The 18,760-nt window shown below is 34.3% G+C and overlaps 1 protein-coding gene and 1 long non-coding RNA gene across 4 annotated transcripts in view; both read right to left on the bottom strand.

Moving 5' to 3' along the window:
* Positions 1 to 515: 515 nt before the first annotated feature.
* On the bottom strand, positions 516 to 4,544 carry LOC134248859 (uncharacterized). Its single transcript, XR_009988152.1, has 5 exons — positions 3,656 to 4,544; positions 3,156 to 3,251; positions 2,822 to 3,047; positions 2,473 to 2,573; positions 516 to 974 (listed from the first exon to the last, which is right to left on the bottom strand). It is a non-coding gene; the product is annotated as an uncharacterized LOC134248859 (long non-coding RNA).
* A 6,342-nt stretch (positions 4,545 to 10,886) lies between these two features.
* The window catches only part of LOC134248861 (mirror-image polydactyly gene 1 protein-like), a 46,617-nt gene continuing 38,743 nt past the window's right edge, over positions 10,887 to 18,760 (bottom strand). For all 3 annotated transcript variants that reach the window (XM_062731245.1, XM_062731243.1, XM_062731244.1), the window contains 3 exons: positions 11,569 to 11,663; positions 11,172 to 11,381; positions 10,887 to 11,086 (listed from right to left, as the gene is read on the bottom strand). In XM_062731245.1, coding sequence (XP_062587229.1) covers positions 10,981 to 11,086; positions 11,172 to 11,381; positions 11,569 to 11,663 — 411 coding nt within the window. In that variant the 3' untranslated portion in view covers positions 10,887 to 10,980. The remainder of the gene's footprint in view (positions 11,087 to 11,171; positions 11,382 to 11,568; positions 11,664 to 18,760) is intronic.

The raw sequence follows: 18,760 nt of genomic DNA, 5'->3' as shown, positions 1-18,760 counted from the left end.
TCTCCTCATTTAAAAGTCATGATCAAGGTTAAAGTTTGTGAAAAGTAGGTCAAACTTCAAGGTTACAAATGATAGTGTATTTAGAAAGGTTTTGTCACAGGTAATAGACTAACAAACCAATGAGATTTAATGTCCCTTCACTTTTGCAAAAGCAGTGGACAATACAATAAATGTACAATATCAAAAAACCAGTTTTGATATCCCTTTTAACAATCATATGATGGGTGTATATTTGGTTTAATGTTCCTCTCGAGAATTTTTCACTTATATGGAGATGCCACCAGTTGCCAGTGGAGAGCTGCAAATTTTGTACTATACTGGGCACACAGGGCCATTGAGCAAGGAGGGATCTTTTTCGTGCCAGCACCTACTGCGACACGGGACCTAGGTTAATGCATAAGGTCTCTTCCTAAGGACGGGCACAGCATATGAAAACTAACTATTAATGCAATAAGAAAATTTGTATTTGACTGGTATATGAAGATGACAAAAAAAAAAATTGAAAAGATTGAATAAACTGAGTTTAATGTACAATAAATGATACAGTAAATTCAAAGGACACTTGAAAGGTCAAGATAAAAAATGGACACAGTTGATAATGTATGCTTGCTTTAGCTTAAATAGGAAAAAAAGACAATCTGAAAGAGTTTCTTTGAATCTACACTAAAACAAATTTGAAAAAAAGTGAGTTCAAAAAAGGTCAAGATAAAAAAATATTTATACATTTTAATGGCTCTCATCAGCATACAAATTTTGACAAAAATACATTGATTTAAAAAAATTAAAACTAGCTAAACTCAACTCAGATTGTTCTTCCAAGGCAATCTCTTGTCATAATATGCAAGTGAATTCTACAGTCTACAAAATGTCATCATTGCATTGCATCAAGCACCCAATGGCCATCAATGTCCACATAATATCCACAGGGAATGAAACCGCTGGCATAGCTAAACATCCAGGCTTCCATATCAATCCTGTAAAATATAAGAATTATCTTTTATTGTAGTTAGCATTTCAAATTCAAATGAAGGCTCTTGATAGCCTTTTACAGAATATGTACACATAATTATTGAAAAATAACAAGAGGCCCATGGACCTTATAGGTCACCTGAGAATCATGCAACAACTTTCCAACAATTGAATTTGGTTCGTGTTTTAAACCAGAAGCCATGAAATTAACAATTTTGAAAGAGGCACCGTTGCTTATCATAACTCTACACTCAGCATGCTTACTTTGGTTACTTAATACCCAGAGGTATATCAGAGTAACAAAAAGAAAATGCATTTCCACTTTATAACCAGTTGTGCATCCCACCCCACAGGAACCACTGACCCTGGGGCCACATGTTTTAAAAATTTTTAAAAGACATATCTTCACTCATCATAAATGGTTGATTAATACTAAAGAGCAGATTTCAAAGCATTGATTTATTTTCAGAATATGTAAACCCCCCCCCCCCCTCCCTGATTACCCCTGACCCGAGGGTTCTGACATAAATCATTTTGGAAGAGGCATCATTCTTCATCTAAAATATGTACTTAGATCACTCGCATAGTACCCAGTAGCAAAGGAATGGATTTTCAAAGAATTCATGCATTTATGTATATAATCATTAGAGCCCCCAACCCCTACACCAGAAACCCTGACCCAGGGGCCATGAAAAGGCATCCTTCCTCATCATAACAACGTTATTGGTTTAATACCCAGGAGCAAAGGAAAATTGTTTAAAGAATTGGTGTACTCTCATATATAATCAATAGAGCCAACACTAACACTAGAACCCTTCTCCTTGGGGCCATGAAATTCACATTTTTGGAAGACACGTTCTTGCTCATTATAACTTTTTGTTTGGTTAGTTTATTCAATACATGTGCCCAAGCGCAGGGAAGAAGATTTTAAATTGCAATTTCACTATATAATCAATAGAGCCCCGCCCTAACACTAGAACCCCTGACCCAGGGGCAATGAGATTTGCAATTTTGGAAGAGGCATCCTTATTCAACATAACTATGTACTTGGTTAGTTATTTAAAGATTTTTTAAAGAAATATTACATTTTCACTATATAATCTATTTAGTCCCACCCTAGCATTAGAACCCCTGACCCTGGGGCCATGAATTTTACAATTTTGGTATACTGACTCAATGGTAAGATTACAATCATGCCAAGAGTATGACTGCTTAATGTCTAGAAGTTAAGAAGAATATTTTTAAAGATTGCATTAATTTTAGTGGCTTTGGCTCCACCCTTCAGGCCCCAGGGGGCAGGGAACATGAAATTCAGAATTTTTGTTCCCCTTTACCCATAGATGCTTTGTGCCAAATTTGGTTGAAATTGGTGGAGTAGTTGCTGAGAAGAACCTGTTCAAATTTTAACGCAGAGCGCAGGGCGATGGATGAAAACGGATAGCAATAGGTTACCTGAGTTTACTCAGGTGAACTAAAAATGCAAGTTGTCAATTTATTACTGACCTTTGAACTTGAAAGTGGTGCATTGATTAAATATCTTGCAAATCCAATACACAATGTGGTATTTTTCCAGCTGACATCAGTTCTGGCCTTTGATCTTTGACCTTGACATTGAAAACAAAATATATCTGTATTTCCACTATAAATGATTGTTTTGAATGTGGATAGTCAAGTTGAAGATATAAAATGCTTATAAATGAATAGTCAATTGCATCTTCTCGAGCCTTTGTCAAGCTCGAAAAAACACCTTGAATGTATTAACATCACCGAGTGTGTGTAAATTAAAAATTACAAAATGAAAAAAATCACTGAAGCTAATAAAAGAGAGTATATAAAAATACAAATTCAATACCCAATGTGGTGTCTTTCCAGCTGACATCACTTCTGGCCTTTGATCTTTGACCTTGGAGAAAGGTTGTCTTGGTGCCAAATAAACTTATTCAAGGTAGACCATGGATTTCCGCTTGTCGAAAGATGCGATTGAAATGAAGTGTACCACTTTCTCCTGCACATTCTTAATTACTGCAAAATGGTTCCCATAGCCATAGACTCCAGTCAGCATGTGTCAATCTGAGATACTATAAATAGTTACATTTATAATTTTTTAATATGGATGAATTAGTCATGTAAATTATCTGCAAATAATAAAAAAGAATTAATTACAAGACATGAAAGAATATACCTACCTGTAGGTCTTTAACCAATCTTAAAATATTGTATGCGCCATGGATATCTGGAGTTTTGTTGATGGTTCAGTACAACCTAGTCACTGCAACCTAGTACTAAGAGAAGAAAAGTAAATAAAGGATCAATTGAAATATTGTAAAAATATAATGCACAGTCTATCGGTATACCGATTAGCAGGACAAAGCCCACCCCCTTCGTTTTTACACCCCAAAAGTTCTATAATTTGCACTTGAATATACGTAAATTCTTATGAAAGTATATTGTAAACAACTTGATTCTTAACGGATCATACGAAACGTTATTTGTTTAAGTTCATAATTTCACAGAATTACTAATTTGTCGATACACAAATTCGAATTTCCTCGATGAAAACTGCAGAATGTTTTCGATTATTTGAAATGCTGTTCATATCACTTATTTAAAATAGATATTGCATAAACTACATAATTAGAACAACAAACCAAGATATTCATACAAGGAAAAATTCACCTGTACTTACGTTATTTGTCACTGTCAGCTGAGGAGCAAATCCAATACACATTTTTCATGTTTTTAGCGGGTTTTCGTTGTTAGGGAAGCGCTTTGCATTTGCAATCTTGACAGCGCTTGGAAGTCATACATCCTGGCGCAATGCAATCATGACCATAAATCTTGCCTGCGTTTGAAAAACACATCATGACTAAGCCAAGATTGACGCTTGACATTGCATCCCGACTTGGCCAGGATTGACGCTTGAAGAAATCTTGACTGCGTTTGGAAGTAATATATGCTGGCGCAATGCAATCATGACCGACCAAGATAGATGGTCATGTTGTCAATCCTGACTCGGTCAACATTGAATCATGACCCGACCCGGCTAAGATTGGATGGTCATGTTATCAATCTTGACTTGGCCATGTTATCAATCTTGACTTGGCCATGTTATCAATCCTGACCTGGCCAAGACCGGATGGTCATGTTATCAATCTTGACTTGGCCATGTTATCAATCTTGACTGCGCCATGTTCAATCCTGACCTGGCCAAGATAGGATGGCCATGTTGTCAATCTTGACTTGGTCGTGTTATCAATCCTGACTAAGCCATGTTATCAATCCTGACTTGGTCAAGATTGAATCATGACCTGGCCAAGATAGGATGGCCATGTTGTAAATCCTGACTTGGTCAGGATAAGATGGCCATGTTACCAATCTTGACTTGGTCAACATTGAAACATGACTTGGTCAGGATAGGATGGTCATGTTATCAATCCTGACCAGGTCAAGATGGTAAAAATCCTGACTTGGTCATGTTTAAATCTTGACATGGTCAGGATTGATAACATGACCAGGTCAAGATCGTTTTTCAATGAAATATATAGAACATGACATGGGGGTCCCCTATGGCTTTCCATAAGCATCAAAACAAACTTTAAGTTAGGATGATCTTAGGACAGGTATTATGCTGTCCTAAAGTTAGGAAAAACTTAGGAAAGTTCTTAAATTTAGGAAAGCTTCGAGAAACTGACTTAAGACTAGGACATTTCCTAAGACGTTCTTAGGACACACCATAGTCCTAAGATAGCTTCATGAACATGCCTGCAGGTGTTTAATATTCACTCTCCTTATTCTACCCCCAATTTCTGCTTTGTAACGATTACCTCGTTAAGAATTGCACTTTTAAAAAAAATTGAAAGATGAAAATAAGGAAATTATTTCAGTTGTTTTGATTTTTGGTACCTTCGTGGTTTAGAGGAAATTGCCTTATGATTCATTAATTTAAGTTATTTGTTAAAATGTTGATATTGTTATTTTTCTCTTTCTTGTACGCACTCTTTCGTCGATCGTAATTTACACATCCTTACACTTAAATAGTCAAGTTCTGAGATAAAAACAACTAAATGCACTTTTAAGTTTATCATAATCCAAATAAAAATATTTTTGGGTCAATATTAAATCAAGTGCTTGAAAGAGAAATGTCTAAATATAAGAAGTGTTATAGGCATTGACAGATAATCTTCCATAACAAGCTGTCTCTCTATGGCAGTAGACTGCACGTTGTAAACCCCGGCAATTGGCAGGCGCTAATATTTGAATTTCAGATCAACTTTAATGAGAATTCAAATTTAGAGCCCTCCACTTTTCCTGGCAATATAAATGTAGAGATTTGCACGTTTAAAGACAACACTTTCAAGCAAAGGCAAACAACGATTACTTATAAAAGCGTTTGGTTATTTAGCAGATTATTAATCTTTTCTAACAGCTTACAAACGTGTGAGGACAAAAGACAAACAGTTCTAACGATTATTGTACAGTGAAAATAAAGTCGGGTGTCCAACTCGTACTTCGTTAGTTCTTATCCGAAACACATACATCTTCAACTCCTTTTATAAACTCTCATTCTTCGCGCAAACACAATATTGTTTTTAATTGGCAACCTTTTCTAAACAAAACAAATTCTCACTTCAGCGTCATTGCCGGGTAATTCACGCGCGGACATGCCATGCGTTATTTCTTTACGGTACCTTTACACATTTTTCTAAAACGAAGTTTACGTATTTTCGGTTTACAATTTAAAAAAAAAAAAACCCTGTACATGTTAACAAACTGTATAAATATTATAAAACCATTAATTACCCGGTATTTTTGAGTTATCTGACTGGTAGACCTATTTCTAGCGAGAGGTAACGAACTGTACATGTAAGATTCTGCAATCTTTGCAATCTTCTTTATTAACAAAAAACAAAACAAAACTAGAGGTACTGTGAGCACTGAGCTCACAAAATGACACCCGCCTCCTATATGATTATAATGGCGAAGTCCATGTTTTGCTATGGGAGACCCAAATAAGTTTCATATCAAAAGTAAAATAGGAGGTGATGGCATTGTATAATAAGGAATCTGTGAAAGTATCGTTAAATTTTATTCAGTGGTATAGGAGGAGTTGCGGATAAGAGATGGATACCCTTAAATATTATAGAAAGAGTGGCACGTCAATGTTTTGCTCTGAAACCCAAAATATGTGTCGGATCAAAAAGTAAAATAAAAGATGAGCAATGGCACTATGTAGCAAAGATTCTGTGAAGGTTTCATGTAATTTCATTCAGTGGTTTAAGATGAGTTGCGGATTAGAGATGGGTACCCAAAAGCGTGACAGACGGACGGACGGACACTTCGATCACCATATACCCTCCCCATTTTCAAGCGGGGGTATAATGATATCAAATCGTTATGATTTCTATCAGTCAGAAAATATGGAATTTAATGCATTAATCCATATAAAATCAGAAACCACTAGATCTGATGGACAAGTCCAAGTGCTAAACTAATATTACGGAAATTTGTGCGTGACTGCAGCTCCATATAGAAGAAGGAGATAAAAAGATACAATCGTGTTCTTTTAATTAAAAAAGCGTTTCCACTTGTAGCGCCCCCTTTAACACCATTTGAAAACAGATATCATTAATGAATATCAGACGATGTTGTTGGTTTTCCAGACCCGGGAAGGCGTCAAATTGTCACCGATAAAAGCCTACAAGTGAATTAAGTCCCTTTGCGAGACGGGTGCAAGCGATTAAACCATATATTAATTAAATAAAGATATTAAACTGCTAACAAACCAATAACCTGGGATCGTTTTTCCTACTTTAATAAAACACCGACATTTTTGCCCCACGGAAACTAAAAAATATTAATTAATTTCACCAATTTTGTCGCTAGGGCTCTGAAATCGCTAACATATTACGCACTTGTGCATTTTCCTATTGCAATATTCAAGCAATACCACCAGAGGGAATAGCTTTATTGAAGACTGCTTCCTGACACTTCCTCGCAGAATTTTTGATATGTAATTTGTCTTTGGAACTTGCATAATGAATAATTAAATTGACCGTTTATAACGTTATCGGCAAAACCGTTCTCTGCCGATCCATCACTAATATCGTCATACTGCAAACAGTTTTACATAAATCTCGGATTAGCGTCACGACTACAACAAATTGGTTCTCACCATTTTATTTTCTTGGAAAATGAATTAATTTCATGATAATATTATAAATAATAAAAAGAATACTGGTTTATACGGCGAGAAAATTTGTTTCACCATTTCTGTTTCATAAAAATAAAGCGTTTATTTTATCAAGTTATAATCTAATTTAAAAAATCATACTAATCATTGGTGCCTGTTATAATTTTTGCTCAGTATTTGAGGGACTTGAATAACTCAAGCTGAATCCTTCTTTTCGGATCAGAATAACAGATTTAAGTGTGTTAATGATGAAAAGAATGTATAAAGGCAGGCTGATTAAGGAATTTCCCCTGGCAAGCACGATCCCCGGAAACAGACTCTGGACCCCTGTGTACCCGTGTTTACTCTCGACAAACAACGTCTTGATGAAGCTCACTGTGTGTACCGACATTAAAGAAAAGAAATATACAAACATAGAACAGTGGTTTAATTGAGATATAAGTTTTTACATTATCGCGTCATTAGCGAAAGTAAACACAAGGTGTAGGCAGGAATCTTTGAATGCTCTCTTCATTTTCACACTTGCTCGTGAACGAACATCTCATCAAAGATGGAGCTAATACCCCGAAATATGAAAAGGCGATCTAAGTCTACAGATTATGAGTTATTATATAGTCAGACGGTGTTGACTCAGTTTCTTACCTGTAATTGTCGGCCCCTGTGATATACTGCCACGCTCAAACATCAAAGCGGCATATAAAGACTGTTTGAAAATTGGAAAGAAAATAATCAAAGTTACAGCGAAATCAATTTATTTTTTCTTTTAAAATAATATAGAAAATTTCATTATTTAAATAAAAAATCTTTATAAGAGTTTACATTATACAATACATTGCTGGTACACCTCTTACACTATGCATCTTGACACATGCATCTAAACTCATGCTTCAATTTTGCCTCATGCATCTTCTTATTTACACTATGGAAATCTTTAGAATACTTTGAAAAAAAAATAACAATACCTTCAAAATTCATTTCCAGATTTATTTTAGCTGAACAAATCATTCTTAATTTCCTTTTTATGATAATTCTTGGAAGATATAATTTATATTTATTCCAAAACAAAAACTCCTCTATATTATCATAATCAAATAAGTTTTTATAATTGTAGTTTTAATCAGTATTTTCTGTTTTTGTGTATCTTGGGAAGCTATTTTTGAAAGTATATGAAAAAAATAAGGCTCATGATTCAATATCAACTCTGACCTTTCTTTTCATTGGTCAGTTCCATACATCTTGAAGCACGGAATAGAACAAGTTCTATTCCATCGTTCAAGATGCAACACCCATTTAATTTGACACAAGGGGCTTTTACACTGTGAATCTTGACACATGCATCCAAGATGCATGCTTCAAGATGCATAGTGTAAACCGGCCTTAAAAGCCCCTTGTGTCAAATTAAATGGGTGTTGCATCTTGAACGATGGAATAGAACTTGTTCTATTCCGTGCTTCAAGATGCATGGAACTGACCAATGAAAAGAAAGGTCAGAGTTGATATTGAATCATAAACCTTATTTTTTTCATTTAGTTTCAAAAATAGCACAAAATACTGATAAAAACTACAATTAGAAAAACTTATTTGATTATTATAATATAGAGGAAATTTTGTTTTGGAATAAATATGAAATAATATCTTCCAAGAATTGTCATAAAAAGGAAATTAAGAATAATTTGTTCAGCTAAAATAAATATGGAAATGAAATTTGAAGGTACTGTTATTTTTTTTAAGTAGAGAAATTTCATCTTTACAAAGTATTCTAAAGATGCATGCATCAAGACACATAGTGTAAATAAGAAGATGCATGAGGCAAAATTGAAGCACGAGTTTAGATGCATGTGTCAAGATGCATAGTGTAAACCGGCCTTAACGGACCCAGGAAAAAATGATAAATGTTTTACCTTCTTTGAACAACTCTGTAAGATGAAAGTGTTCTGTGTAGAAATGTAACAGGACGACACAAACATAAACAGGGATTAGCGTGGGGCCCGGTCGATAATCCGACAGACAATACACTCAAAGAAGACCATAAAACAAAGACGTAAACACAGGTAAGTATAGAGCTGTCAACTTCACACAAACAGACGGACAAACGACTCCAACACGATAACATTACAGGCACAAATATAAAACATAGAGACAAATACCTGTTTGAATAAAGAAACAGCTAAATCATGTTGTAGTAATCTTTATTAGTAATTAACCTTTAATATGAAAATATTTTTATTCTCTTTAAAATAACTAATAAAATATATATTGTATATTATAATTACAATTGTAGATAGATAAACTCAGTCTGAAATATAATTTTCAACAAACTGAGACAATGTTTGAAAGGATTTTCAAAGAACAAAAAAATAAATACATTCCCTTCACTGAAAAAATAGGACGGAATATATACATTCATTGAGTAGAGAAGTGAAAAAGGGTCAACGATATGTGTAGTAAATAAAAAACGAACTATCACAACCAAAAAAAAACAAAATAAAATAGGGGAGACAACAGATTGTCACGTGACGACAACAGGAAGTCACGTGATCACATAACGGAATGTAACAGAGCTACAATATAAAATTATACAAGACGAAAATGAGTTATTCTAGCATAATATTAGTACCATTCAAACATAGTAAGTTCCAAATGTTACATATAAAATTTTCAATCTACTAGAGACAATATTTATACAACAATTTCAGTGGGTTTAATCACTGATGATAAGTTTCTAAATAATAACATAAATTTCCGGCTTTATCGCATTTTGTCAAAATGTTTACTTCGTTTGACATGTTTTTTTTTTTTAAGACAAATGTTTTAAACATAGAATCTGTGACTTGTAAAATTAAAATGACAGAGATTAAAATATATTTGCACAGTTTTAAAAGTTTATGGATTGCACCAAAAGAAAGAAAATACCCGGGTACTTTCAGTTATCTAATATACATTAATATTATAAACAAACACAATAGTATTGCCAAGTGAGAAAAAGAAACAATAGTATTGCCAAGTGAGAAGACCAAAAGTGAAGGTCTGAATATGTATAACTTAAACATATATACATTAAATATAAATGTACTTACTTTTTAGAATATATAAATCTAATATGACAATGTAGCACAATATAATTTTATGAATAACTGTACAAATTCAATATTGCAATGTTTAAATTCAAATCATTATACATAATATATAATATAATTATACATGTAATTTTTTTTTGTTAAAAAGCAGATTATCAAATAAATTTTTTTAAGAGTTTTAACATGAATTTTAGCCTCAATATCAGAAAAACGTCGTGTTAACCTGGCCCTCTTTCTTAGACACATCCAATAAACTAGAAATATGTCCATAGGTCAGCAATGCCCCGCCCAGGATTCACGAGTAAGGCAACATGAACAATTTTATGACATGAAGTTTTACGCAATTTATTTTTTACCAGTTTCTTTACACTAAAGTTTTGTAAATAATGAATAGAACATTCCATTCAGAAATCATCGAAAAGGCCAACCTTAAAAAAGAGCATTTTGAGAAGTTTCATTCAAGTAAAAACAACTGGAACAGTTTCTAATTTGAAACTGAGCTAAATGCAAAGTATGGCGGCAAATCAAAAGACGGACATAACAAATTGCCCCGGCAACATTCTTGGGGCGGCATATATATTCTTTTTAATAATTTATACCTTAGATTTAAAAAATATACCTGAACACATAACATATTAACAAAGACTGCCACAAGTTAATTCACGTACTAGTATATATGTAGATAAATTACATCAAGGCCGCAAAGAGGTTAAAAAGAAGGGAAACAATTTTTAAAATCGATCATTAACTAGTTCTTTTGTCATAAGACGTGTCATTTGAAACAGCTGACTCAGCTTTCGCCAACTCTGTCTTTAACTTTCGTCTTAAAGCAGCAACCAAATTATTTAACCTAAATAAGAAAAATTATTATATATTTTGAAGGAAATTTTTATTTCTTAATTGTTTCATTCATAATAATTAGAAAACCTTCTGACCTTTCGTGTTCCCGCGCATTCTCTCCGATCTGGGCCTCCATTTTTTCAAGTTCCGTCTGCAGGTGACTTTTTTCCCGCCTTTCCTCTGCTAGTTGTTCCGCCAGATGGCGCTTTTCCTTCTCTGTGTTGTTACTCATCGAGGACTTGAAGGGATGAAGTGAGTTGACTTCATCCGTGGACTGGGGCTCCGAGGTGAGGGATTTGTGGAGGCTGAATTAAGAGTGTTCGATTGAATTACTTACTTTGTTTCTTTTACAAAGTATTGTCATTTGACAATTTATGGCCAATATTAAAAGCAATAAAGCAGAAGAAAGTAAACCTGTTTTAATATATATTTATAAGGAAAGAGATTTATTTTATGTTAATGATAAAAAAGAGTTAAGATCTTCCGTTGTACCTGTAGTAGATGCGTATCGTCTGAATTTCATCCGCGAGTTGTCGATTTTGCGCAAGTGCCAGATCGCGCTCTTGTTGGAGAATTGCCAGTTTTGCCTGAAATTCATAAAAAAAATACACATTAAAAAAAACACTTTTTCCTTTTTTTTTTTTTTTTTTTGATAATTTTTTTTCAATAATAAATGAATTGATAAATAAAACTAAGCTTCTTCATTTTTACGAAACAATCATGCATGTAATGCCATGTACAATGAAAATCAGTTCAGCATGTGTTTTCCATCTATCCTTAAATTCTATTTTTTTCATCTATCCATAAATTCTTTTCATTAAATTTAATTGCAAATTCGCTTGTCATTCGTTGAAAACGAAGCGCTTTGACAACATGGGTTATCAGGGTTGAAGACAAATGTACAATTTTCACCATGTGTAATGGCTCCCAATGAGTTTTTACCTTTTATCACATGGCACTGACAAAAATCAATCAATGTAATGCGTACTAGATCTGTCTATAACTTAGTCCAAATGAAAAACCCGAATTCTAAGGTTAACGCTATACTTCCTAGGAAAAAAGCAATGCACCCAAACGCAAAAAGGTGTGAATAAGAAAAGGGTCGAAACCCTCATTTTAAAACATCCTTAATCACCTGGAATAGACATACTCCGTGCTGCGAGCTGGTTTTTCGAATGAAGGATTATCAAAGATTTATGTATCAAAATGAAGAGTTATTGATCTGAGTAAATTAAGATGGAACATTTGGGAGATACAGTATGTTGGGGGTCCTAATTTTTCAGTAAGTCCCAATCTGGAAATGAAGTTCCTGTCCTCATCTCAGTATCGATACAGTGTAATAAATGGTTTGTTTACGGTTAGCCCGAAAACTTTACATTATCCCGAATTTCTTGATGTTCTTGTTGGCTTGGTCTGTTCTCAAACAACATCATATAAAGATTTTAGAATAAGTATTTCTTGTTGAACAACTTGTACACGTGTGGGAGTAAGCGGTGGGACTGACAGCTAGTACAAAGAAACCCTTGTCCTCCCTACAAACTATATAGACAGGAAACGATTTCCTTCTAACAATAAGTGTAACAGCAAAACTACATCTCAGTTATTTTTCATCTGTAATTGAAACAATTAGATTTTTTTCTTGTACAAAGTATTAAAAAATAATTAATTTTATTAATTTTCGACGGAAGATTCAATGGATCATCTTTCGTTCATTCAATGGCCTTATTTCCTCCGTTTGGAGATATGAGAAAGAAAACACTTACAACATTTTCGGTTTGAATATTGTTCATATTTAGTTTCAAAACATTAATTATCTTAGAATACTTGTACATCAGAAATATTGTCGTGGAATGTTGCTTTACTGGAGAAAGAAGACAGAAAACTAAAACTGTATTAGCTTCAACTGACAATTCAGACCCAAAATAATTAGAAGTTACGGAAAGCTATAGTATATTGAAAACTATTTGTAAAAGGTTTTTAGCCGATGATGTACAGACATGTACCCTTCTTTGGTTAAAGAGTTCCCATGTTTACGATGTACTCATCTATTTGTGTTTCTTTTGAGAATAAAAGCATGTATATTCAAAGTGAAGCCAAATGTACACTTGTATGAAAAGAAAATGGAGTAAGGAAATATCTAGAGCAGAGGGAATCACTTCTTTCCATGAAAACAGCAAACCTTATATTCTACAAGGTTTTACAATTTGCTTTGCTTGCTGTTAAAGTTCAAAGTCTCTTCCTTTTGGTTTCTCCCCTCCTTTCAGATACGCCTTATAAATATGTAACTTCTTTGATCACACTAATTAAATGAATTACGTGCTCCATTTGACAAATCATTTATTTCCATAATTTGATAACATGAACAATTCCAAAATAAAGAAGCAGTGATTCAACATCAATGAATGTCTACAATGTAGGTGACCGCTGTGTTGATTGACCCCATGCCTGGACTGGAGGAAAATGTCCACGATTATCAAGGAATCTATTAATCAGTCCAGATCTGCCGGCTCCTAGGACAAATCTCTTACCGTCTGCAGGTGTTTAGAAGTTGACTGCTTCACCAAGGAGACCATCAACAACCAGGGCTATGTTTCCCAATATCGCCGACATATTGAGCATTAGATAATATGCAATTAAGTTGGACGTTTCAGATGAATTTTCATTTTGCTGAATTTATGCAAGTGCGAAGCGTAATAAATTTGACTGTAGCGGTGATTAGACCCGCCGAAAGCTCGCCTCCTCCGCGGAACTGAAGTTTTATTAGCCGAGATATTGGAAACGTTCAGCTGACTGTTCCTTTCATTCTAAATCCCCAGCTCTCACTTCCAGATAAGTTGAATAAAATACAACTAAAATGACCAGGTAATGATTTGGTAATTGTTGAGCTATATGTACGTTAATGCCTCTCGATTTATTTAACCCCAGCTGTCGCCATGTTTGTTCGTAATCTTTTTTGAAAGGCGAAAATAAAAATCCACGACGTAAGCAAAGACGTGTTCGGATGGGTATATCAGTTAAAATTGGAGATATCTTTCAAGGATACAATCGCAGGTTTATAACCTTTTATCCCCCACGGTTTATCAATTTTATTTCATTCTGTGTGATTGCTATCATACATGTCAATTTGAACCATATCTCTCCTTATTAAATACTATTTCATGGACTTTAAGAGGGAAGAGAATTTAATGGCTGACAGGTAATATATTTGGAAAATTCCCTACAATAAAGCTCTTGATCAATACAGTTCCCCATCCACTGGTCATTCTAAGATCATCTTTTTACACACACCTATGATATACATGTAATTACAATACATGTTTGTGTCTTCTGCTAGACCCGGACGTTCGGATTTGACTCTGTGGGTTATGTTCTGGTGGATTCCTTGTCAGCGAGGTTATTTCTGAGACCGGTGTGGTTCACAGAAATGAACAATATAATCTGAATAATTGACCAGCTCTCCTTCCGAGGCTCTGGAAGATTAGGAACAAGGGACCCCACCAATAGTGATTTCAACCTTTCGCACAAACAGGGTTTATCTCGAGGAAACTCAAGAATTTCCTGCAGTCTCTGATAATCCTAAATGGAGATTTGTGACCTTTTATTTTTCCCGCTGATAAATGTAAAACAAAACTAGGCCAAATATGTTTATAGCTAATCTAGCAGTAGTTGATTATGGGTGGCTAGCCTTGCTGGCTCCGCTTCCTTCAGCAGAACACGTTCTGAAAGTCTGCCTGAAAGGGATTTTAACTTCATTCTTTTGTTTTACGTGTTGCGATGTAAAATTTATTACAATCGCTGGGTTGTCTTGTCAGTGTCGAGTTTGAAGTACCGTGGGGTCAGACCTTCGAGTTTTGGATAAACAAGTATACACACATTGGCACATGATATTGCATGATAAGAAGAAAAATACAAATTTACACAACGCCAAAAACACACAAACACGCGATTATTCGCCATTGATAATCTGAGACAACTTCAAATCTATTCACACAAATCAGAACATTAAGAAATGTTTGATTTGTCCTTAAAATGTCATCTTTACTTATCAACACGAGGTAGATTTTTTGTACTGGGCTGAAATCCGATACTTGTGGAAGGGGACCACCGCCAAAGATCGAAGAGGACCTCCGAAAAGATCGGGGAGACGGTGTTCAATGTTCGGAGCCCTTATCAAGAGAGATTACCACTGTCATCAACTTTTGTTTACCAGAAGTATTTGCATTTATAATGTGTTCACAAGTTTAACACAAAACTTATTGACTCAGAGTATTGGTGGAAGCCAATGTAAGTCAACAACGCTTAGAGGGTTCCCGCCATCCTCCTGTAAATATTAGGATTCAACACTGGGCAAACAGAAACGGTGTTTGTCTCTATTTATAACAAGACACAGACTTTCTATTGAAACTGTCAGGTGCGATGAAGAGATGGTTTAAATATCTTGTCTCGATGATTTTTACACCAAGTTCATTATGAATTCAAACAAAGCAGGAAAACGAACGCGATTGGTGACCACCGTTATATGATCACCATCCTAATGTCCTTTCAGTCTGGGAGTCGTAAAGCTCTCGTGTAAATCCGTTTACAGACAAATTCATATTTCGTGGCAACAACCCACTCCAGTTAGATGGATTACACTCAGAAATACTATGACCGAAACAGTTGAACAACAAAATGTCATCCCCGGAAATCCATGATGAATTGCTATACATGTACCCCTGAACTTACTTAAAATCTCATTCGAACAGCGTACCTGTGCAAACAAATGCTCTGTGATATCTATAGTTAAAAAAATTGTAAATTTATTATCAATGCCCAATACAAAAATATCAAAACCAAGTTTCTATGAAATATTTGAAAATTACTATTCAATTAAGATGTTTAATCCTGTCCCTTGTTAGTGCTTTTAAAGTACACAACACGCAGCATAAAATTGGTCTAGTCCCGGACAAAATGTGCACCCAAGCCCGTCTCCACTCACTTAGTACCTACCGTGGTGACTCAGGTGGTACAGGCATAAAATAGCCAGGGGAACTGGGCCTGGGCTGTTACAGAACAAAGAGAAAGGGATGAGGACTGATTATACAAAATCTTATAACAACTAAATCTTTGTTTAATGTTTAAGTATAATGCATGCAAAGCCAGAGTTTCGCTTTTCATCCACAGTTTTTTAATGTTCTACAAAGATGTTAAAAATTACGAGTAAATTCATAACGTTGATGACAAAAGGAGGACTCCTGAACAGCACAAAAGTCTACACTTTACTAATATATTTGCATCATTTAATTCTAAAATCAGTCTTAAATTAGAATATATACCAATCCATGCATCCAATTTTTTTGTTTGTAGCATGTGTCTTATTTTTCCTTATTACAGCTATACAAATATTTCAACTTTTTGAGAGTTTTAGATGATTCAAATCCTTTCTATGAAATAACATGCTTAAATTCTTTGATTTGTTTTGTGATATCAATACTAAATGAATGAGCAATCACACAGATGTAGACATATACAGTAAAACTCGGTTATAACAAAGTCACCAGGACCTTTAGAATTACTAAGTTATATCAGTAATTTGTTTTATCCATATAAGGAGGTCTTTAAATTTATAAAGCTTGGGATCCAGGTTAACTTTGTTATATCCATGAATTTGTAATTTCAATGTTCATCAATATCCATGTTCATACTTAAAGAGTTTTACTGTATGTTTTTATAGTAAATTGCAATTTTTGAAGCACTTTACAGTGTAATTGAAATTGAATTAAAATTTGTTCCCATCCTAAATGAGAGCCAGTGTAACTGACTTGACATATCACTCTGCTTGATTTGACACCTGAATGAGTGACTAATACTGGGTGCACCCCTGGCCCTTGATAAGGAGGATACAGGTATATACTGGAATGTAGCGATAAGGGATTATCTCCCCTGATACATTGGACCATTAAGGACCCAGCTCTAACAATGGCCAATACAGCAGTGACCAGATAAGAGTAGAGACTGAAATGGGTTATTATCAAATCAGTCATCCACTGGGGGCACAAAAGGGGAACTTATTTCTGTCCCCCATCATACTGTTTTAAACTAATCTTTTATATTCAGGAAAAAGTACATAAGGACGAGATGTAAAGAATTTGTTGATGAGGCTTGTAGAGGGTTATGAGGGTGCTTCAGTAATGTAACATATTGCTTTGATCTCAGAATAGCACACACTACAGTATATTAAAACTGCACTCAAACTGACAACTCTGTTCAGATAGCTTATCAACACACTGGGTTAAAATACTTGAAAAAAAGAAAAAAAAATCATACAACTCAAATTATTCAGAGTAACCAAACAAGGTAGAAACAAGACATTTATCATGCAATATATCCTCTGTATGTTAGAAATCTCCCTCCAATAAATTGTAAATTTGTCATGATGAATTGCCACAACAAGCAAACATTAGAAATTATGTAACACAAACCAAAATAAAAAAAAAACACAGAAAATGGAAAAATTCAATAAAAAATGTGTACCTTCAGTTACCTGTAAAAACATACTGCATTCTCTCAATATCATTGAAGGCTTCTATTAAAATGTTCATTTACATTTTAAAAATCTTAGGAAAATAGCACTATTTTTTTAATTCTAAATCTTTATCTCTCCTTCTCCATCAATATAAAAAATCAATAATTTCAAAAGGATGCATCTATTATTTAATATCCATAATTTCTTTAGATTCCATTCATAACTTCAATAAATTTAAAAGGGTCCTTGTCATAAACACCTGTTTCACGAACAGAAACCTTCAATCCTGCCTGTGGCCTCTTAGTGTAATATAAATAGATATATATTTGTCCTTTGTGATGTATCTCTACCTACAATTATCTATATCCAGTGATAATCCCATGTTAAATGAGGTCCCCAATAAATTGGCGATAATTATGTAAAGGGGGATGGAAAGTCTTACTAAAATTAAGCCAGTTCTTACTCGCTTCTCTGTGACACCTGTCAAAAGTAATTAAATTCCTGCAATTCTACCGAATACAATGGGGAATACAGTCTTATTGAATCAATTGTCCTCCACCTAACTAATTTTAGGGTACTTTAAGTCGACCATTCTTTGGTTACTCTATATCAGCCCTCAAACTCTGATATATTGGCGTTCATTCACATTTAAATTAAATATTTCATATCCCCTAGCAAAGGATTTTTTTAACAAAAAAACAATGTCTTTCCTAGTGGATGCATTTATTTTCTCTCCATGGAAAAAAAAATGAAGCAAAGGCATTACTAAAATAATACATCAAAAAGCAGCTTATTTGTGAGAATATCTAAGCCTATATTTGAGATTTCTAAAATTACCATTTGTATTAAACGAAATTATTTTTAACGGCCCTGCTGCACAGGTGCTAGTAAACTTATTTGTTTGCATATTTCAAAGCCATATCTCTATTTACATACAAAGTGTGTGTGATTATTTTTCTTTTATTTTTCTATAGACAATTATTTGATATCCTTGAGCCTGTCAAAAAAAGCTGTAACCTTTGACATCAAACCATAGGACGAGAGGTTCCTGTAGAAAATCTTTAAATAACACAATTCATTTGACAATATATATACCTATGTTTTATATAATCAACGCATTGTCGGACCTGTACAGGGGTCACGTGATTATGAGAAAATGGTGAGCTACCCAACAGTGCG

The sequence above is a fragment of the Saccostrea cucullata genome, unplaced genomic scaffold (assembly GCF_032062105.1).
Source record: "Saccostrea cucullata isolate Sc308-1 unplaced genomic scaffold, CSIRO_AGI_Scuc_v1 ctg62, whole genome shotgun sequence".
NCBI lineage: Eukaryota > Metazoa > Mollusca > Bivalvia > Ostreida > Ostreidae > Saccostrea > Saccostrea cuccullata.
This window is presented reverse-complemented; position numbering and strand designations above follow the sequence as displayed.